Source organism: Gossypium hirsutum, chromosome D01 (genome assembly GCF_007990345.1).
Source record: "Gossypium hirsutum isolate 1008001.06 chromosome D01, Gossypium_hirsutum_v2.1, whole genome shotgun sequence".
NCBI lineage: Eukaryota > Viridiplantae > Streptophyta > Magnoliopsida > Malvales > Malvaceae > Gossypium > Gossypium hirsutum.
The window spans coordinates 138146-159098 of NC_053437.1; the positions used below are offsets into that span (position 1 = coordinate 138146).

General features: G+C 33.3%; 3 protein-coding genes and 1 pseudogene across 10 annotated transcripts; 2 read left to right on the forward strand and 2 right to left on the reverse strand.

Moving 5' to 3' along the window:
- Positions 1 to 764: 764 nt before the first annotated feature.
- LOC107928821 (synaptotagmin-1) lies at positions 765 to 7171 on the forward strand. 2 transcript variants are annotated; one of them, XM_016860099.2, is made up of 12 exons: positions 765 to 1129; positions 1724 to 1822; positions 1930 to 1980; positions 2086 to 2209; positions 2734 to 2852; positions 2936 to 3037; positions 3978 to 4052; positions 4208 to 4284; positions 4391 to 4637; positions 5097 to 5450; positions 6450 to 6581; positions 6965 to 7171. In XM_016860099.2, the coding sequence occupies exons 1-12, from the start codon at positions 1019 to 1021 to the stop codon at positions 7094 to 7096; spliced, it is 1623 nt and encodes a 540-aa protein (XP_016715588.2). In that variant the 5' UTR covers positions 765 to 1018; the 3' UTR covers positions 7097 to 7171. The 2 variants fall into 2 exon arrangements, with proteins under 2 accessions (XP_016715588.2, XP_016715587.2); XM_016860098.2 differs by having other exon boundaries at positions 766 to 1129; positions 6680 to 7171.
- Positions 7172 to 7884: 713 nt separating this feature from the next.
- On the reverse strand, positions 7885 to 11461 carry LOC107928782 (peptidyl-prolyl cis-trans isomerase CYP21-1). Its single transcript, XM_016860047.2, has 7 exons — positions 11083 to 11461; positions 10268 to 10349; positions 10115 to 10162; positions 9503 to 9526; positions 9233 to 9415; positions 9016 to 9091; positions 7885 to 8292 (listed from the first exon to the last, which is right to left on the reverse strand). Exons 1-7 carry the CDS (start codon positions 11179 to 11181, stop codon positions 8130 to 8132), a joined length of 675 nt encoding a protein of 224 aa, XP_016715536.1. The 5' UTR covers positions 11182 to 11461; the 3' UTR covers positions 7885 to 8129.
- Positions 11462 to 11955: 494 nt separating this feature from the next.
- On the forward strand, positions 11956 to 20236 carry LOC107928965 (uncharacterized). Of its 7 annotated transcripts, none has more exons than XR_005909132.1 (6): positions 12035 to 12272; positions 12400 to 12562; positions 12648 to 12723; positions 12837 to 13131; positions 13272 to 13340; positions 19992 to 20236. XR_005909132.1 is itself a non-coding variant. In XM_016860279.2 (3 exons), the coding sequence occupies exons 1-3, from the start codon at positions 12139 to 12141 to the stop codon at positions 12681 to 12683; spliced, it is 333 nt and encodes a 110-aa protein (XP_016715768.1). In that variant the 5' UTR covers positions 12045 to 12138; the 3' UTR covers positions 12684 to 12723. The 7 variants fall into 7 exon arrangements, 1 of the variants encoding a protein (XP_016715768.1); XR_005909133.1 differs by having other exon boundaries at positions 13004 to 13131; XR_005909135.1 differs by having other exon boundaries at positions 12037 to 12272; positions 13009 to 13131.
- Positions 19144 to 19974, reverse strand: LOC107928963 (cold shock protein 2-like; annotated as a pseudogene).
- Positions 20237 to 20953: the final 717 nt, after the last annotated feature.

The following is a 20953-nucleotide window of genomic DNA, read 5'->3' on the forward strand; positions in this document are numbered from 1 at the left end:
CCTAAGTGCTAATCTTGGGTTATAAGTGTTAAAATTACCATTAACTTGTGATGCGTATGTTTTGGGCAAAACCGTGAGATCTAATAGGCCAAAGCAGACAATACCTGTAGGTTGGTATAGACTATACCATAACGTATATGACATTAAGAACTAATAATGTCTAAATTGATTGTTAGAATTATCATGTAATGACACTTCAAGGACTCAATTAAACATTGTGTAGTTTATGGACCATAAATTGAATATATTTAATGCAATTAATCCTAAAACATAAGTATTTTTAACTTTATAACTATTTAAAATTATTTTGCTAAAGTTACAACTACAATAATAATTGTGTTATGAATATTGGTTCAAATAACAATAATCAAAGTTATTAATTACTAAACAAGATCGGACTATTAATTAAAATATATTTAAATTTAGATAAAAATAAATCTTCATAAAATCTACATACAGTAAAACATCAATTAAAATAAATATATATCGACAACCCATATATAATTTAGAAAGACTCCTAAAAAATCTTCGACTTTAATTATTAAATTTATATAAAGGATAGAGTCCTCCCGCCTTACTCGTCAACAAAAAAAAAAAACCCGTTAAAAACCGAACTGCTTTGTTGTCAGTTTCCGCCATTTTTTCTCATCCTACGTGTAAAGTGCCAAACAAAATATAAAAAAATAAAAATTCAGTTACACAAAAAGCTCTGATTATTCGTTAATCTTCAGTATAAGAATTTTTACAATTTTTAAGCATTCAAATATTGCCCACGATACGAAATTTAATCGAATTTTTTGTTTTTAAAATTTTAACTTTTCGAAATAATGATCAGTGAAGGACAATTAAGTCACTCTATTGTTTTTTTTTAACTTTGATTTGCCGCTGCAAATAGTAAATTCTGGTTTGATTTCCCGGTAAAATTTCGAGGAAGAAATTTTCATTAACGAGATTGATTCATCCCAAGAAAATCGTGATTTAAGGCTCGACTTACTGTTTGTGTGTGTTCGTTGAATTGATGGGTTTTGTGGGTACTGTGTTGGGCATTTTTGGATTCGGATTTGGGATTACAGCGGGTCTTGTGATCGGTTATTACTTCTTCATCTACATCCAGCCTAGCGATGTCGCGGTAATCCTTGTTTATGCAGTAGAAAAGTTGTTTTATTGCTTAGAGTTCTTATTAGATTGAAGTTCAAGTTAAAATATGTTGATTCCTTTGATTTTTTCTCAAAGATGGTTAGTTTATTAGACGATTAGTAGATGCTTATTAGAGAAAATGGCTTTCGAAAATTTTAAGATTGCATAAAGGCTTTAAGCTATTATTGTTACCTGTCGACATTGCATGAAATAGTTTCCTTATTCGTTTTGCATCCTGAATGAATGAATTAACAAGTTAAATTCTTCAGTCATGTAACTGGTGGGAGCCGTAGCATTCAAAATCAACTCAAATCACAGTAGCTTAATCACATCAAACGCTTATATTGTTTGAAATTTTGAATCAATGTTTTAATTTCAGGGTTTAGTTTTCATTCTAGTATCAGGGGCCTCTAAAATAAGCTACAAATGGGGCTTCTAGATCTTTTGTAATTTGTTCTTGAAAAATGTCGGAAAAGGAACATACAACGAGAGCTGAAAGAAACAGAATGTCACATGAATATTTGATATCTGTCTCCTTTGTTTACGTTTTATGGAGTTTTATTTATATACATGTTTGTTTTACCAGGATCCAGAAATCCGACCTCTGGTCGAGGAAGATCAAGAGACATTACAAAAGATGCTTCCAGAGATACCATTCTGGGTAAAAAACCCAGACTACGATCGTGTAAGGAGCTACCATTTATGTTTATCACAATCTTCCCATGTCCTTATGCCTTACTGCAATGGGATCTAAAAGCTATTTTCAATTTTGGTTCTGGTTTTTTTGTGTAGCTTGACTGGCTAAACAAGTTTTTGGAGTATATGTGGCCTAATCTTAATAAGGTTTAACTTCTAGTCCCCACTAACAGTTATCTTTTCTTGGTATCTTGGTTTTTTCTGAACATGTTTGTCCTCAGCTCTTTTTCTCATGTACTTGGTCTTTTGTAGGCCATCTGTGCAACTGTCAAGGGCATTGTCAAACCCATAATTGATGAACAAATTCCACAATATAAAATCGATGCTGTTGAATTTGAAGCACTTACATTAGGATCTTTGCCGCCAACTTTCCAAGGTTAGTTAATCAATTGCCCTAATGGTTGTTCTTCCACCTATTAATCCTGTGTCACTTGTCCTTTTGTTTAGAAAGGCATCTCCAGGAGAAGCTGAGTAAATACGGAGAACTCTGCTTGGTAATCTTGAATAGGTATTGGAGATAGTGAAAATGAAATTGTATTTAGCATGAATGTTATCTTGGAATGCCACATTCTAGGATGTGGTAAATTATTGGAGAAGTCAGCATGTCACAAAAAAGACAAGGTAGATTATTTTATTATGTTAATTTTAATACTTTGCGCTCCATGCTGAGATAGATTTTAGGCCACACGATAAAGGTAGGTTAAGTCTTTCCTATACCGAAACTAGAGGTGTATCTCTTGCATTGGATGTTTAGATGTGGGAGAAGCATACTCCTCCCACAAATGTTTGGTGCTTAAAGTCATTAAATAAGAGCCTACATTTTCATATAGAAAACCATATATTTCTTTTCTTTTCCTTGAGATTTCTTCCTGATCTTGTTTATCTTCTTCTCATTGATAGGTATGAAGATTTATGTCACGGAAGAGAAGGAGCTAATCATGGAACCATCAATAAAATGGGCAGCAAATGCCAATGTTACTATTGCTGTAAAAGCATATGGACTGAAGGCAACTGCTCAGGTCATTACGATTTTACATTGAACTATTTGTGTTGGAGATCTGGGAGAGGTTGTTTGTTAATTGTGTTGCTTGGATTGTTGCAGATTGTTGATTTGCAAGTGTTTGCTCTACCACGCATTACCTTGAAGCCTTTGGTCCCAAGCTTTCCATGTTTTGCAAACATCTTCGTCTCTTTGATGGATAAGGTTTGGTATTATGGATAAAATTAAATACAAATTCCATTATTTGTATCTTTGATATTCCAACATTTTAATGTGATAAAGTATATTATAGATTTTAACTACAAATTTTGTGCCTATCCATGTAAAGTAAATGCTAGGTGTGCCCTTTCTTTGACACGTATTTAGTAGGTAAATGGAATAGTATTTTATAGACCAAATATAAAGGTAGCCAGAGTACTCTTATCTAGCATCAACTCCCTTAGACTATTAATTGATCAGCTCTAAGTAGATGGGCCTTTTAGAATACTCTAGGAATTGACCATTGTGCGCAAGCTGTGACATTCTCTAAACTTTTCTATGCTGGTACCCAGATTTCACTTTAAGACATCATGTTTTTCAAATTTCATGATGAAGTATAATTGAGTTTCGGAATGATATCTTGATCTCCAAAATTGATCAAATAATTTTTTTTTATTGTTACATTTTTGGTATTCAGCACTTGATAGTTCTGAAGCCAAAGTAGCCCTTCAATAAATAAATCCTAGTTTCCCATAGACTTTTTCAAGACCATCTTATCAGTAGGGATGTTGAAGTAAACTAATATTAATATGTTCAGACATTCTCGTAAAAATATAAGAGGAACTTGTATAGATAACTTTTAATGAATGAGTGAGTATTCAAATGCACAAATTATAATTGCAAAAAGGGGGAACTATATCACTGCTCTGGTTCATTAGCCTAAGGAAATCAGTTCACTGGATAATTCTTAATGAAAGATTTAAGCATCCAATTGCACAAGTTACATTTGAGAAATGGGAGATCTGTGTCATAGTTTACTAGTCTACATATACGGTAATTAGTTCACTTTCTCTCTTTTGGATGTATTATTTCTTCCTTTCCTTTTCACTTTTAGATGAATAGTGATTGGGTCTTTCCTTTTCTTTTTTGGTCCTCTTGTCTGCAGCCTTATGTTGACTTTGGGCTGAAGGTTGTAGGGATTGATCTCATGTCAGTACCTATTCTCTACAGGTTTGTCCAGGTAAAATGTCATATAATTCTCTAGCTCATTCTCTTTTAGGCATTGTTTTCCCTTAAATGCAAAAGTTTTATCCATAGAAGTTCTCATTAATGCCCCAACTGGCTTTGTCTATATGAATCATAGTTTTGAATGTTAAATAAGTCACTGTAATGCAGGAAATTATCAAAGATCAGGTAGCCAACATGTATCATTGGCCTAAAACTCTTGAAGTACAAATTCTGGATCCAGCAAAGTAAGCTTCAAGATGCTATCATGTTTTTTATTCTAAGTTATGTTTGTCATTTTTTTTTTACTTTCACCTTTTAATTCTTGGCTTATAAACCCATTTGAACTTGCAGAGCTTTTGATCGACCTGTAGGACTTCTTCATGTGAAAGTTATAAGGGCGCTGAAACTAAAAAAGAAAGATCTTTTGGGTGCATCAGACCCTTATGTGAAAATAAAGCTAACCGATAGTAAGCTTCCGTCTAAACAAACCACAGTGAAGATGAAGAACTTGAACCCTGAATGGAATGAGGATTTCAACTTTACAGTTAAAGATCCACTAACGCAGATCTTAAAACTTTATGTTATCGACTGGGAACAGGTAAGTTTTCATGGGTTTTGGTTAAATCACTTTTTGGAGCTTGAACTTAACAACTATTTCACATTAGGGCCTTAACTTTTTTTTTTGTCTAAGTTAGGATTTAAACTTGACAATTGTTCTCATATTGGAACTTGAACCTTTTTTTGTCTAAGTTAGTCCAGTATATTTTCTTGAAAACCCTAAAATTTAGGTTTCAATATGAGAACAATTGTCAAACTTAAACCTCAATATGGGAATAATTATTAAGTTTAGGAATTAACTTAAATAAAAAAAATTTCAAGCCCTAATTGGCAAGTTTAAGGCCTTGAACCAAAAAAAAGTTTAAACCCAATATAGGAATAGTTACTAATTTTCGTGCTCCAAATAGTGGTTTAACTTCTTTTTTTTTTATGATGCGAAGTTTTAAGCTCTTTCTTTTTTCACCTTGTTGTTACCTTAAATATTAGTTGTTTTGCTCAGATTGGCAAGCATGACAAAATGGGTATGAATGAGGTTCCACTGAAAGATCTTACTCCAGATGAGCCAAAACTTATGACCCTTGCACTCGTTAAAAAAAAAGATACAAACGATGCTCAAAACGACAAGTCTCGTGGGCAGCTTGTGGTGGAACTAACATATAAGCCCTTCAAAGAAGAAGAGCTACCGAAAACTTTCCAACAAACGAAAACATTGCTGGTTAGGGCTCCTGATAATACACCTGATGGTGGAGGTATGCTTGTAGTCATAGTCCATGAGGCAGAAGATGTCGAAGGAAAGCATCACAATAATCCGTATGTGCGTATTCTCTTTAGAGGCGAGAAGAGAAAGACTAAGGTATGTTATTTATATCCCAATAGCTGCATCAAATCAGTTGAGTACACATACAAAAGAAAAGGTGAATGTACCTTAGAGGTCACTTTATTATAGAGACTTCATCAAATTAGTCCCTATACTATTAAATGGATCAATTTAGTCTCTTTACTATTAAAAATAATCAAATAATGTCAAATTGGAATAGAGCTAAGATTCACTCTTTAAAAAATATCATTTATTGTTTAACAGAGTTAACGTTTTTAAATTTTTGTTAATGAATTCTTTTGTTTGAAATTAAATTGCAATTGAAAAAAATAATTTTAATTTTTTTTGTATAGAAAATGTTAACTCTGTTATAATTTGGACTTATTTGATTCTTTTTAATAGTATAAAGGCTAAATTGATCCATTTAATAGAGGGATTAATTTGATCCAATCCCTATAATATATGTACCTCCCAGGTACTTTAACCGTTATTTATATCCCAATAGCAGACATATCAGTTGAGTTCACATGCAAAAGAAACAATGAATGTATCTTGGAGTTCACTCTGTTATAGATCTTTATCAAATTAGTCTATTTACTATTAAATGGATCAATTTAGTCTTTGTATTATTAAAAAGAACCAAATAATGTCAAATTAGAATAGACTTGACATTTATTGTATAAAAATGTCATTTACTATTTAATAGAGTTAATATATTTAAAGTATTTATGGTTTCGTAAATTAAATTTTTTGTTTGGAATTGAATTACAATTGAAAAAAATAATTTTTAAGATATTTTTTATACAATAAATGTTAACTCTATTATAATTTAGCCTTATTTAATTCTTTTTAATAGTATAAGGATTAAATTGATCCATTTAATAATAGAGGGACTAATTTGATCCAGTCCCTATGATACAGGGACCTCCTAGGTACTTTAACCAAAAGAAACACAAGCATGGCACCCAAGTGATGGTTTCCTTATCAGTTGTTTGTATTGGTTGACATGTTGTGTAATTTTATTTATTGGTGCAGAAAATAAGGAAAACCAGAGATCCAAGATGGGAAGAAGAGTTCACGTTTATGTTAGATGAACCCCCTATAAATGATAAAATTCATTTGGAAGTTTACAGCAGTTCATCAAGGATAGGCCTGCGGCGCCCAAAGGTACTCTTTTTGCACCATTGCTTGCATGTTATGTACCATTATCTCTTTCGTTTTACAGCCATATATATATATATGAAGTGACTTGGGTTTGGTTCAAGGGACCCTGAACCCCATGGTTCCAGGCACACACCGTGGATGTCTCAAGTGCTCAGGCCTATAAAGATATACGGCATGGTTGTTGTTTAGAGACTACCATTGCAACATGTATAAAATACACACACTTTCACTCACATACTCGTAACTAACATTTACCACTGAGTCGGAGTAACATAGATGCCAACATTTTTGCTAGGCATTCCAAGTATGATTTTTTAGATTGCCGCAATTATACATACAATCAACAATTATACATACAATCAACTATATATGTATTTATGGAACAGGAATCACTAGGTTTTATCGATATCAATCTCTCAAATGTTGTTAACAACAAAAGAATTAATGAGAGATACCATCTCATTGATTCTAAAAATGGACGGATTCAAATTGAGTTGCAGTGGAGAACTAAAGATTAACATGTTTCTTTCTTTTACCTTGAATGTTGTTGAATTTTTTCTAATGAAATTAAACCATCTCTTAATTTTTTTTCATTTGATTGAATAGGTCATCTTATTTGTTTGCTTACTATTGTGATAATAGCACCAATTAAAAACAATCTATTATAATGGTTTTTATACATTAATAAGTGTTTAATGATATTTAAAAATAAAATATATCTGATGCATTCGTATATAAGGGTAAGTCTAGAAGAAAAATTATGAGAATCAAAATTGAATTATAAATTCATATATTAGTTTATGTTTTAATCATTTTTAAAAAGAACTAAACATATATTTTTTTTCATTTTTGGATGTTTAAATTGTAATTTTATTATATATAAATTTATAATTTGATAATTTATAAAGGGACAAAATTGTAATTGTAATTTTCTTAGAAGCTAGGGCTCCTATTTGTCCCTTACATTTGCGGCATATGTGTATTTAAGATTTGAAATGAAAATTTAATCCTTGAATTTAGCTAATTTTTTAACAACAATTTTTATCTTTTTTAATGTCATGTTAATTTCATTTTTGAAATTGTGATAACATAATATTTCGAGATCATATCAGATCATTGCTTAAAAAATACATTAAATTTTTAAAAATATATTATATCATTATAAATGTTGCCTTATCTTTAATGAGAACATGTAAATTCATAACTAATTTTTATATTCATATTCAAATACATATACATATACATGTGCATCAACACAAACATCAAATAGTTAATGGAGCTAAAAACAATAATAAAAGCACTACCATTTCCTGATAATTGCTTGAAATTATTTATTAATAATACTTGCCAAAAATAATTAACTAAAAAAAAGGTGAGCTACAATATTTTTAAAGTGAAGCCTATATTTCTTGGTCTTTGATCTAATTAAGTAGTTCATAAAGGAAATGATACAATGGAGCAAAATATGAATCAAATATATTAGAAAGAAATCAGCAAAATAAAAAACAACAAAAAGGAAAAATCCTCAGTTTTTTTATATAAACAGGAGCTTCATGTTTCCTCATCCCATTTGCTCTTTGGTATCTCACCGGAGTCGGCAATTATCACCTTCTTTCTAGGTTTCCCACTGTAGGTCCCGGCTCCGCCTTCGATCATATACACAATGTCCATGCCTTGAATAGCCTTACCGAAAACAACATGCTCTCCATCCAACCTGAAACGATCATATATCACGATTATAAAATTTAGTCATTCACTCAATCGACAAGAAATTTTGTTATGAGAAAAGAGTAAAGGAATTCGAGATAGAACATCACAAATTATTGTTGAGATAAACAGGCATACGGTTAGCAACCTTTCGTAGTCAATGCATTTCACATTAATCGTTCAAATAATGATAAAAGTACTATTAAGACCTCTATTCTAGGAATCAAATTGCATTTTGCTCCTCTACTTAAAATGGTCAAATTGGTCCCTATACATTAGATCAAAGAACAAATTGATTCTTTCTGTTAAAAATCATCCATTGTACTTTTACAAACTGGCTTGGTTGATAAAATAACCAGACAGGGACACATGACGTGCCACGTGTACCTCATGAAGACTACATAAACTTGTTTTTAATAGTAAAAATTGATGGAATTTTTTTAACAAAAAGATTCAATCTGCTCTTTAATCTAAGATACAAGAACTAATTTGCTCATTTTTTTAATGAGGCAAAATGCAATCCGACTCTTAGTACAAAAGCCTACATAAAACTTTTACCTCCCGACAATTGGAATAACCAAAAAACATATTTATTTTAGTATATCGATATGCAGCTTTGCTCAATTATTATAATTCTCTACATTAGGATTCTACACGCATTTTTTGTTTTCAGGCTAATTCTTCCTACATACAGCTAGATTTCGACATGCTACTACGTCGTTTAGCTTACCAACTGGCTTTGACAGTGGTGATATAAAACTGAGAGCCATTGGAATCAGGTCCTGAATTAGCCATGGAAACTACACCTGCAAAATTTGAAGAAAATTCGAACATTAAATGGAAGAACCTTGAAAACCAAGACAACGTTAAAAGCTTCTAAGTTCCGAAAGTTGTGTTGTATCTAAACGCGAAAGACAAGACAATTAAACTAATACATGTAAGAATACCTGCATGTGAATGTTTTATCTTAAAGTTCTCATCAGCAAAGGTGCCACCATATATAGACTCACTTCCTCTTCCATCACCATGAATGATATCACCGCCTTGAACCACGAATCCAGATATTATGCGATGGAATGGCGTTCCCTTATAATGAAGTGCTTTCCCCTTAGCACCCTTGCCTTTCTCTCCTGCAATTTTAAAGCAAAAATTTAAGCATATTTACCATCTAAAACTTATACTGCCTACAAAATTAACACAGATAAGACTTTAAGTACCTGTACACAAAGCCCTGAAATTTTCTGCAAACAAAAACGTAAAAACAATAGTGATATTAAGTAGCAAGCAACAAGCATAAATAAATATTATAAAATCCAAAATTTTCAATAACAAATGAAACAAGTTCTAGTAAAAAATGGAAACAATTGGAGAAAGAAAATTAATACAGGCGAATCAACAGCAAGGTAAGCTTATATCACACAACAATAACGGCGGTAAAAATACCAGAGGCAAAGAGGAAACTGGTTCTTTTGTCAAAATTTCATTCATTTTTACGGTTAAAAATTGGTCCTTGTACATCAAAATGCGGTAACCGTGGCACACCACATGTAATTGTATGGTTATTCTTCAATCACACTAGTTTTTAACGGTGGAAATGGATTTGCTATTTGATCTAACAAACATGAACTAATTTGCCCATTTCTTGAGTAAAATGGACAAAATGCAATCCGACTCCTAGTATAGAGGCTTTCATGGTACTTTTACCAATTAACGGCATATGACAAGGCTGAGAGTAGCTTGTACATTTTGCTAACGAGCCAATGGTTTCAAGAAATTAAGTTTACAGAGAACTAAAACTACCAGACAGAAAATTAAAATTTAAAACATACCAACAGTTTTTGGTACAACTTCGCCATACAATCCAATAACTATTCTACCTGTAAAACACAAATTATACAAAAAAAAAAATGTAAGCTAAAAAAAGGATAAGATTTCTTCTCATCACTTATCCTATCCTGTAGGAATAGGTGAAGGCGTTGTACCTACACGCTGGCCATCAATATCCACATCCAAGTATACTCTGTGAGTGATTTCATGCTCTTCTTCTACAATCCTCTCTTCCTCCTAAGAAGCACAAAATACGAACTATTATTGCATTAATCTATCAAGATCAATACACATTAAAGGAAATTGCAGCCTCGAGCTTGTCTCAACCAAGCACATTCAGTTATAAAGTTCAAATTTTGAACAAGCGAATGCTCAGATTATAAGAGTATTGCATCTTTCATGAAGGGTATCACAGAAACAAGCTTTAAACTAAGCCTATATTACTTAGATGTTAGTGTCAGATACAGATACTTATCTAACATAGATATATTCAATTTTATTTTTTCCTAAATTCTTTTCATGTATTTAAAAGGGTTCAAACATGAGTACTTGAAGTAAAACTAGGCCTATGATATGAATATATATGTGTGCATGTATGTATAACATAAATATATTCATTTTTTTCTAATTTTTTCCATGTACTTAAGTACTTCAAGTAAACGAATACTCAAAGCAACATAAAACTAGACTATTCAATGCAATCTGAGATAAACAATATCAAAAAATGAAAAAAAATCCAATAAATTCAAGAAAATTCCACACAGATCAACAAAATCAAATCAAAACGAAACACAACCAACCAAATTCATGAAACTAAAATTTAAATAAAAACCCAAATCTGTTCTACAGTACAAAAAACAAGAAATAAACAAAAAAAAATCCAAATCAGATCCAAAGGGCAACATATTTACACATAACCCTAGAGATGGGTATATAAAAATGAACAATAAAAGTTTTAAAAAAAACGCACCCGTTTGGCTCCTGAGAAAGCGAAAATGAGGAGAATTGAGAGAGAAATGAAGAGAAGAAGGCACCGAGGCTGTATCAAAATCGAGATCTCCCGACGCATTTTTTTTTCCCGAAAGTTCAAAATTTTTTGCCCTAATTATTAACAATAAATCTTAATTTGATTTTCCATGAGAATTACAATGACAGGAGAAAAGGGATCTTATATTCTTTTTTCTCAAACACTATCAGTCTCGGACTCAGTCGCCAAAGAAGAAGACTGAATGAGTTTGGGCGTCGAGTTTTATTATACTATTAATTATATTTATTTTTTTTGGAAGGGAGTTTCTTTAAAGCTTTAATTGTGAGATTCAGAAGCCCCATAACTCTTTTTAAGCAAGTTCTTTTTGGAGCAGGACCGGTACTCATCGGTTTTTAAATTCCAATCCTCAATTAAATAAATTATTAAAATTTATAAAAATAAGAATATTAAAAAACCGATTAATATAGATTGTCAAGCCAATCAATTTATATACTTCTCCAAATTGATTCTTTAATCGATTTTTAATTTGACCAATTGATTCAATTCAATTCAAACAGTATTAATTTTAAAAGAAATTTCAATGTGACCAAAGATAAAAGTGTAAATATAATAACAAGCAAGTAGGGCACTCACAAGGTATTCGAGTTAAACTCAACAAAATTTAAATTTTATTTAATAATTATCAAGTCAAGTTTAAGCTTAAACAATTTGAACTATTAATCGAGTTGAATTCAAGTATTGTAATACTCAATTCGAATGATTTACAAATCTAATCAAACTTTTCATTTTAATATATATTTTATATTTACAAAATTACATTTATATTTTTATTATATAAAAAGAGGTTAATTACGAAAAAATTTAAACTTTTTTTTGAAGGGTAAAACCGTGATTTCCATAAAAATAAAAAAAACAAAGTCCAACAAACCGTTTTAATCAAAAGCAAAATCATCAGAAAACAACAAAGAAGAAAGAAGAAACCCGGTAGAAAAAAGGAAACTCCAGTGCACCATTTAATCTTCTTCGATGAACTGAAGCATGGCCTCGAATGAAAAAATCAGGCCAGTCCAAACGAACCCAAGCCGAATCAGTCATTTGTTTGGGAAGTATCTCTCGTCTCCTCTGCAATCACCATGTCTCTCACCGCCATCGAGATGTCCTCCATCCAAAAGGTATTTTTCGATCTGATATTCCCCTCCCTTGCAATAAAATGCGCCACCCGATAAGCTTCCCTTCTTGCATGTTTAAATCTAATTTGATGAAAAGTCCTCCCAATTGATTTGATACCTGTAATGACAGAATCCAAATATGCTCGATCAAAACCTTCATGGTTGATTTTCTCAATTACCGTCCTAGAGTCCCCTTCTACCTCCACTTTGGTAAACCCGGTCTCTTTAGCAAAAAGAAGCCCTTGAAAGTTGGCTATAGCTTCTGCCAAGAACGCATCAAAGATATTGCCATGGTGAGTAACTCCACTTCCCATTACCTTTCCTCTTTCATTTCTAATAATAAAACCCGAACATGAACTCTTCGTTTGGCTTTTGTAGGCTGCATCAAAATTCAGTTTAACCCACGAAACTTGAGGAGGTCTCCAACAGTCTGAACCCACCGCATTCACTACAGGTAATTTCTCATTTAACACTCTTAATTCATCAACCATACTTAAGATTTTTGCTATTGAATTCTGCTTTGTTGTTGAAATACCTTTCGTCACTTGTTTGTTACGAGCCCACCAGATTGCTCAAATCGCTATGATAACCTTTTCCCAGATCCTCTCTTCCTTATGTTGGACTAGGTGAAAAAACCATTGTAAAAAAGTCTCCAAATTCAGATTACTACCCCAGGAAATACCTATCCCAGTCCATATTTCTTTGACACTATTACATTCTACAACCACATGTAGAAAAGACTCTGAAGTCGTATTACTCCGAGGATAAATTGCAGAAGTTCTAATCCTCCGATTAAAGAGCACTTGGTCTGTTGGCAAGAAGTCTCTTAAAGCTCGTCACATCGTTATTTTGATCTTAGCAGGTATAGATAGAGACCACATTTTTTTTAACACCATTTGGGTATCCTCTGATATTTCTGTAGTATCACTTTGAAGCATGAGTTCTTTATAACCACTACGTACAATATACTGACCCGTTTTCTCCCCACGCCACACTTGGCAGTCTTTACTTATAGCTCTAGAAAGAGGAATGCACTTGATCGCCTCCACCTCTTCATTGGAAAAAAGGCTGGTAATTATATCTTCTTTCCATTTTCGATTTTCCTGATCAATTAGTTCATTCATTGTTTGGACTGAATAATGAGTAGGACGTGTATTGATCTTGTTCCCAGCCAATTGTGGCAACCAACGATCATACCAAATCGAAATATTCTCACTTGTTCCAACCCTCTATCCCATTCGACTTTCCAGCAAACCTCGTGCCGCATAAATACTTTGCCAAGTATACGACGGGTGATTCCTAAGTCTTGCTTCCCAAAAGCTTGACCGAGGGTAATAGTTGGCTTTATAAATTCTAGCTAACAATGAATCTGGATTAACTACTATCCGCCATCCTTGTTTAGCTAACAAATCGATATTAAATTTCCCCATGTCACAAAAATTTAATCCACCCTTCTCTTTAGCTTTGCATAATTCAGCCCAACAGCTCTAATGTAACCTCGACGATTACCTCCCTTATTCCACCAGAATCTATTCATAACTTTTTCCATATCAACACACAACGACTTCGGAAGAAGAAAACAAGACATGGCGTAAATCGGGATAGCCTGTAGCACAGCTTTAATAAAGACTTCTTTACCCCCTTGAGAAAGCATACGACTCCCCCATCCGTTCACTCTTTTTCTCAACCTATCAACTATATTTTGAAACGCCTCTTTCTTCTTTCTCCCCACCATAGTAGGCAATCCCAAATACTTCTCCATACTCGAAACTGTTTTAACACCCACACTATTAGTTAAAAAATCTTGACTTTCAACAGAACAATTAGAGCTAAAGAAAATTTGAGATTTTTCCAAATTAATCTTCTGACCTGACGCTTTCTCATAAGCCTTGATGAAGCCCATCACCAGTCTACATCCATCTTCGTTCGCATCACCAAAGGTTATGCTATCATCCGCAAAAAATAAGTGAGTTACCCTCGGACCTCCCCTGCACACACGAGCACCCTTAATCAAACCAGTCTGCTTAGCTTCCTTTAGAATTGTTGAGAAACCCTCTGTACAGATAAGGAAAAAATAGGAACTCAATGGATCCCCTTGTCTAAGACCACGTCCTGGTTGAAAATGCTCACTCAATCTTCCATTAACCATACCGCATACTGGACCGAATAGATACAATGGTAAATTAATTCCACCCACTTTTCATCAAACCCCATATTTCTCATCATACCCACAATAAAATCCCACTCAACTCTGTCATAAGCTTTGCTCATGTCTAATTTTAACTCAAAAAAGCCATTCTTTCCTTTTCGTCTATTTTTGAAAGAGTGAAAGATTTCATAAGCCGCAACAATGTTATCAGTAATAAGTCGACTATGAACAAACGCTCATTGGGCTTCATCAATACATCCATCCAATACTCACTTAAACCTGTTTGCAATAGCTTTCGCAATAATTTTGTAGAGAACCGTACATAAGCTTATAGGCCGAAAAGACGTCATACAATCTGGCGATGAAACTTTGGGGATTAAAACAATGATTGTAGAATTAACCTCATTTAAACTAGCCTCCCTGTTAAGCACATCAAGACAGAATTTTGTGACATCCTCACCTACAATTCCCCAAAACCTTTGAAAGAACACCGCTTGAAAGCCATCAAAACCTGGTGCTTTTGTTCCCCCATTTCCATGACCGCCCTGCTAATTTCTTCAGCTCAAAAAGTTTCCAGTAGCATCCTGTTCATCTCTGTCGTTATTATTTTCTGCACCCCTTCAAAGATTTCTCGAGCCCCCTTGCATCCCTCACTGGAAAACAACCCTTTAAAGTTATCAATACCAATCCGCATCAAATCATCTTCCTTCTTCTTCATTGACCCATCTGCATCCTTTAATCCAACAAACCTATTTTTACGGCGCCTACTCGAAGCACAATTATGGAAAAAACTAGTATTACGATCTCCATATTTTAACCAATTCGCTCTACCCCGTTGTTCCCAATATAACTCTTCCTTATCCATTTCTAAATTAAGCTCTAATTTGGTTTGAATTGTTGCCTCGATGATCTCATCTGAAGGTTCTTCCACTGTCAAATTACGCAAACGCCTTGTTAAAATCTCCATAACCTCCCCTCTTTCCTTCTTCAAATGACTTATCCACCTTTTCAGACCCTCCCCCATCATATTAAGCCTTTCAGGTACTGTCACATTTTTATTGGAATCCCACAAAGTTTTAACTTGCTCAAAACATGAATCTTCTAATAACCAAGCCGTTTCAAATCGAAACTGACCTCCCAACCTAGAGGAGTTGCTTGAGCCAATTGATAAATCAGTGTCCAAAAGCAAAGGGCAATGGTCTGAAATTGAATTATCTATATGAGTAAGACCGTAGGATGGGAAAATATCAGACCAAGCTCGGTTTGCCGCCCCGCTATCAAGACGTTATCTAATATTATTAATCCCAAAATTTATTCTTTCCCACGTATACCAGCGACCATTGTACCCTAGATCCACTAGGTAACATTCTTCCAAAATAGACCGAAAAGCCTCCATCTGCCTATCATCCCGTAACCGACCTCCCTATTTTTCTGAACTAAACAGAATCTCGTTAAAATCCCCTATAACAACCCAAGGAAAGTCGTTATTCACACCCAATTGTCGTAATAAGTCCCAAGATTCAAACCTCCTTCTGCTGTCAGGAATGCCATAGAACCCCGTTAGCCTCCATTTTGTACCATCCTCATTATTATCAACAACAGCATCAATATAATTTTTTGAAAAACCCAAATTAGTAACGTTCACCGTATTACACCAGCTCAAAGAAAGACCCCTTCTTGATCCCTAGGCTGAAACATCAAACCCATTCACAAAACCATACTTTCTTCTTATCCTTTCCATCCTACTCCTCTCCACTTTCGTCTCCATAAAGAAGACAATTTGGGGATAATATTTTTTCAGCACATGCTGAACTCTCCGAACCGACCCTGGGTTCCCCAACCCACGGACGTTCCAGCTAAAAATTTTCATAATGCTCGGCTAACCTGCCTAGCAGATTCAGCCGTTTGAGTGAATTGACCTTCCTCTGCCCCATTTTTCCACCTCAACTCCTGATCAGGAGACCCAAAGGAATCATTATTGGGCCTGGGTCTCTTTTTCCCGTCTCCTACAATAATTGGCAGATCTTCTTCGGAGATACCAACCTCCATCAAATCTGTCTTACAGCCTTCATCAATCAAGATCTGTTTAGACTTTCCATATAAATTTAACCCCAAATTTACTCCATTCCTCATTAAATTATTTCCAAACATCTTGTTTCTATCTTTCTCACATTCATTTCTAGCAATTTCTTAATTTCCTCCCCAAAATCCGCTTGAATCCCTTAACCAGATACTACTTCCCGCCACTGTCCCCCGCCGTGGTGGAGCTCTCAACGAAATATCCCACTCTAGAGGAAGCTCCTTCCTTCCTTCCAGCAATCTTTTGGGACAACAGTTTTCACTATGTCCTAGTTTTCCACATAAAAAATAAAAAGTTGTCAGCCTTTCATATTTAAAAGAAACGAAAAACTCTTTTTTTGCTACAACAAGTTTCTTCTTCCTCTTCAGAGATTGCTGGATATCTATTTTAACTTTGATTCGCATATAATTCCTTAACCCTCCCGCAATAGCTTTGACATCATAATCCATAAAATTACCAATGAAATCTCTAAACTGTTTAGCTATTGTTGATGTGAACATTCTAGGTGGTAAATTATGGATTTCAATCCAGAATTCTGTGAATAACAAATCCACTTCCAAGAGGTCTTCACCATGTTTTAAATGATGAAAAACAAGTAAGTGATTGTTAAAGGTCCATGGGGCACCATTAACCACCCTGTCAAAATCCATTTCACAATAAAATTGAAAAACAAAACGTTTCTCCCCCACCTCCGTAATAGAGATTCCCCCCAAAGGGTGCCACAGGTTTGCCATCACGGTCCTCATTGACTAGAAATTGATTGTAGTTGCTGTTAGAAAACATCCTACTAAGCACAGTTCTAAGAAAGGTTCTCCCTCCCCCACTTCCTCTTCAATATCCCAAGCCTCCATCTCCCTACTATCCCCTTCCTCCGTTAACCGTAGATCTACTAACACCTCTTCCATGCAAGCCGATAACACAATACTCTCACTAACACACTAAAACAAACAGAAACCTAATGCTACACAAGGAGCATACTATCAAAACCTAATTCAAAAAAAAATTAAACTTAAATAGGAGCAACTTTAATCAATTACTATATGAACATAATTTATGCATTCATTTATTGTCTAAATATTTTATCATATTTAAAAACTATCATATTTGAGACTTGTTTAAAATATGCTTAAATTTTTAATTTCTTTATAGATGTGGAAATTATTTTATATTTAAAAATTAAGATTCAATTATTAATATCAATAAAAAAACTTTCATTAAATTTGTTGATGTAATATTTTAAAATAAAAAAAATTCATTCAGTAATTAGGTAAAAAAAGTACTGTAATTAACTTAATTCAACATGAAAAAATTAATAGTGTAAAAAAATTGAATTAGCATTTTTAAATTAGAAAAGTAGGTTGATTAAATTATTAGGTAAAATACACCCAATGTTACTAAACTATTAATAAGTTTACGTTTTGGTCACTCAACCTCAAAAGGTTACAAAATGGTTATTGAACCATTCGAAAATTTTCATTTAAGTTATTGAACTATTCGAAAATTTTTATTTAAGTTATTGAGTTGTTAAGTTTCTTTTTTAAAGTTCGGCTACTGAGCTTCAAGTGACGATTCAATTATCAGTACGGTGAATTTGTACCCATCAATAAGTAGAAGAATATATCTTAGATCCAAGTCAGTCTGACGGTCAATATCGGAGACTGAGAAGAAAACTATTTGGAATTTCGTTCGCAGATTCGTGACATTCAAAATTATTTCATAAAAATAAAATTTAATTGTAAAAGAGAAGGGAAATGAGAGTTTTTTATTGGTGCAAACAGTACAAACAAAAAATGTCATATAGAAACAATTTTAATAGCCTAATGACTTAAATAAAAAATTTTAAATAATTCGGTGACCAAAATGTAGAGTTACTAATAATTTAGTGACATTGGTTATAGTTTGCTCCTTTTTTTTATTGATACAATATTAGAGTGGGGAATAGAAATCACAAAATTTAAAATTGTGTCAAAAAGTGTCCGACAAAAGCTTTAATTATCAATTAATACAAGTCAAGAACTAATATTTTTTACATTAACATATATAGATAAAATGAAGGGAAATGAGTGAAAGTTGAGGAATGGGGCACTATTTTTTTTTCTTTCTTTTTGGTGATGAATAAGAAATTACAAGATACAACCTACATCAACAAACTCAAATCCACAAACGGGGATATTTCAAAGACGTGCAGTCTTTAATTTTTCAAGTGAGTCAATTTGGCCAACTTATCAGCTTCCTAGTTCTCTTCTCTAAGTATGTGACAAATATTCAAATGATAAAACTGAAATAATAATTAAAGAATGTTCCTAATCAAAGTCAAAATAAATCTTTTTACGAGACTTTTCTAAATGACTGTAATCATCTCAAAGCTCTCGGTCTGGATCAACACATTGTCAAAACGTCCACCAATTAAAATGATTAATCCATCCGGTACTCCGAATGAGGCACTATTTTGTGTTTGGTAGAAATGGACCTTTTTGAGTTCATTGAGTAATATTAATTGAGTGGATTTATTGTATTCCATGTGCTTTCTTCACCAATCAGTTCCATAATCAATGAGATTTACCAATAATATCAATAATTCATTTCTATTTACGACTTCAATCCAATTTTTTTAAAAAAAAAACAGAATCAAAGACAAAATACAATTAATAAAATCCAATTTATTTTCACAATTAACAAAATTCAAAATCTTTCAAATAAAAAAACAAAATTCTAAATCCATTCCCATCTCTCAAAAACAAAGGACCAAAAGCCAAAAAAATTTGAATAAACGACAATCCTTCAAAAAAAAAAACATTAGCAAAAAACAAACAAACGAAGCTGCTTTGATAATAAGGAACAGAGTATGCTTTTAACGATCACTGTTTGGACAGTCTCTTGCAAAATGCCCAGAGCCTCCACAGTTGTAACAAGACAAACCCCCCCCCGGCCGCCACAGCCCTGTCCACAGTCCCTCGCCATATGCCCTATCTCCCCACACTTAAAGCATCCTCCTCCGCCGCCTCCATAACCTCCTCTTCTTCCTCTACCACCAGATCCACCTCCACCACCACAGCGTCCAGATCTTGTGGTGCCACGAACAGGGTTCCCATTAGGGCCGGTGACATCAACAGCCTTGGTCGACCTCCTTCAGAAGAATCGAAATGAACTCGACTTCTTCGCCGTCGGCGAGGCTACGAAAACCGTCGGAACGGATCGACGATTGGTGAACGAACAACTCCTCGCCGCTGCCATCCGGCGTTATGAAACCAAATCCCCTTTGGTCACTGAACGACTTCACCTTCCCAGTCACCCTACTCTCACCCATATTCAGATCTCAAAGAACAACAAAACCCAAAAAATCAAATGAAAAAAGAATGACCAGACAGGGAACAGGGACATCTTTATATTGCAGACATTGCAACGCAAATGGTGTGGTTGCCACGTCAGCCTTCGAAAAATATCTTAATAAAAAATTAATTAATTTAAATGTATGTATTCTTTCTTATCGCAGACAAAACGAACGGTGGGGAATTTGGAATTCTGGATCAGGTGAAATATGGACCGTCAGGTTATATTTGTCTGAAAGGAATATGAAACTGTCCCAGATTTTAATAGGTACAGTTGAAAAAGACTTCCTATCTATCTGTCCCAATGATAATATCACGAAATTAATTTTTTATATTATATAGATTATTCGACAGGAAAAGTAAATAAACAGTGTATATAATTTAAAATTTTCTTTATTTTAATATTTAATTTATTTGTTTTAAAAATAATACAGATAAATAAAATGTCAAGTTAAAATGCATTACCTATTAAAAATACGAAAATATAATATTTTAATTAAACTACTAATATTCATTCTTTTTTATTTATTCTAAAAACATTAAATTAATTACCTTTTCTGATTGAGTTTGAGTTCGCGTAGTTGATATTGCAATTATCAGTGTAATAGAATCAAATAACCATAATTAAGAGTGTAATAGAATCAAGTCGAGTTCAAGATGCAAGAAGCTTAAACTTCATTCAAGTCAGAAGTTAGTTTTTTTTAAGTTCGAGTTTGATTTGATATGTTTAAAACTCAGATTATTTATGATCGAGATCAAATTTGAATTGAAAACTTTCAATACTAATTAAACTCGAATTAAGTATTAAATTACTAAAATTGACAATAAAAGTATCATGGAGGCCCTTGTAATAGGAGTTGGATTGCATTTTACTCCTTCAACTCAAAAAATGGGTAAATTAGTCCCTATATATTAGATCAAATAGCAAACTAGTCCTATTGTTAAGAATTTCATCTATTTTTATTGTTAAAAACAAGACATTGTACGTCAATATCAGGTATACATGGCACGTCACATATAATTGTTTGAGTATTTCATCAGCAACCCTAATTTTTAACAGTACAAATGGATTAAATTTTTAACAAAAAATACCAATTTGCTCTTTGATCTAACATAAAGGGACTAA

Bases quoted from the DNA above. Each gene is read 5' to 3' on its own strand.
- LOC107928821 (XM_016860099.2), top strand. From the start codon at position 1,019: ATGGGTTTTGTGGGTACTGTGTTGGGCATTTTTGGATTCGGATTTGGG. The intron at 1,130-1,723 runs GTAATCCTTGTT...TTGTTTTACCAG, and splicing joins TCCAGCCTAGCGATGTCGCG to GATCCAGAAATCCGACCTCT. The intron at 4,638-5,096 runs GTAAGTTTTCAT...TGTTTTGCTCAG, and splicing joins ATGTTATCGACTGGGAACAG to ATTGGCAAGCATGACAAAAT.
- LOC107928782 (XM_016860047.2), bottom strand. From the start codon at position 11,181: ATGCGTCGGGAGATCTCGATTTTGATACAGCCTCGGTGCCTTCTTCTC. The intron at 9,527-10,114 runs GTATGTTTTAAA...TTTTGTTTGCAG, and splicing joins AGTTGTACCAAAAACTGTTG to AAAATTTCAGGGCTTTGTGT. The intron at 8,293-9,015 runs GTAAGCTAAACG...TGATCGTTTCAG, and splicing joins ACCACTGTCAAAGCCAGTTG to GTTGGATGGAGAGCATGTTG.
- LOC107928965 (XM_016860279.2), top strand. From the start codon at position 12,139: ATGGCCTCGAATGAAAAAATCAGGCCAGTCCAAACGAACCCAAGCCGA. The intron at 12,273-12,399 runs GTATTTTTCGAT...CTGTAATGACAG, and splicing joins AGATGTCCTCCATCCAAAAG to AATCCAAATATGCTCGATCA. The intron at 12,563-12,647 runs GTGAGTAACTCC...TGGCTTTTGTAG, and splicing joins GCATCAAAGATATTGCCATG to GCTGCATCAAAATTCAGTTT.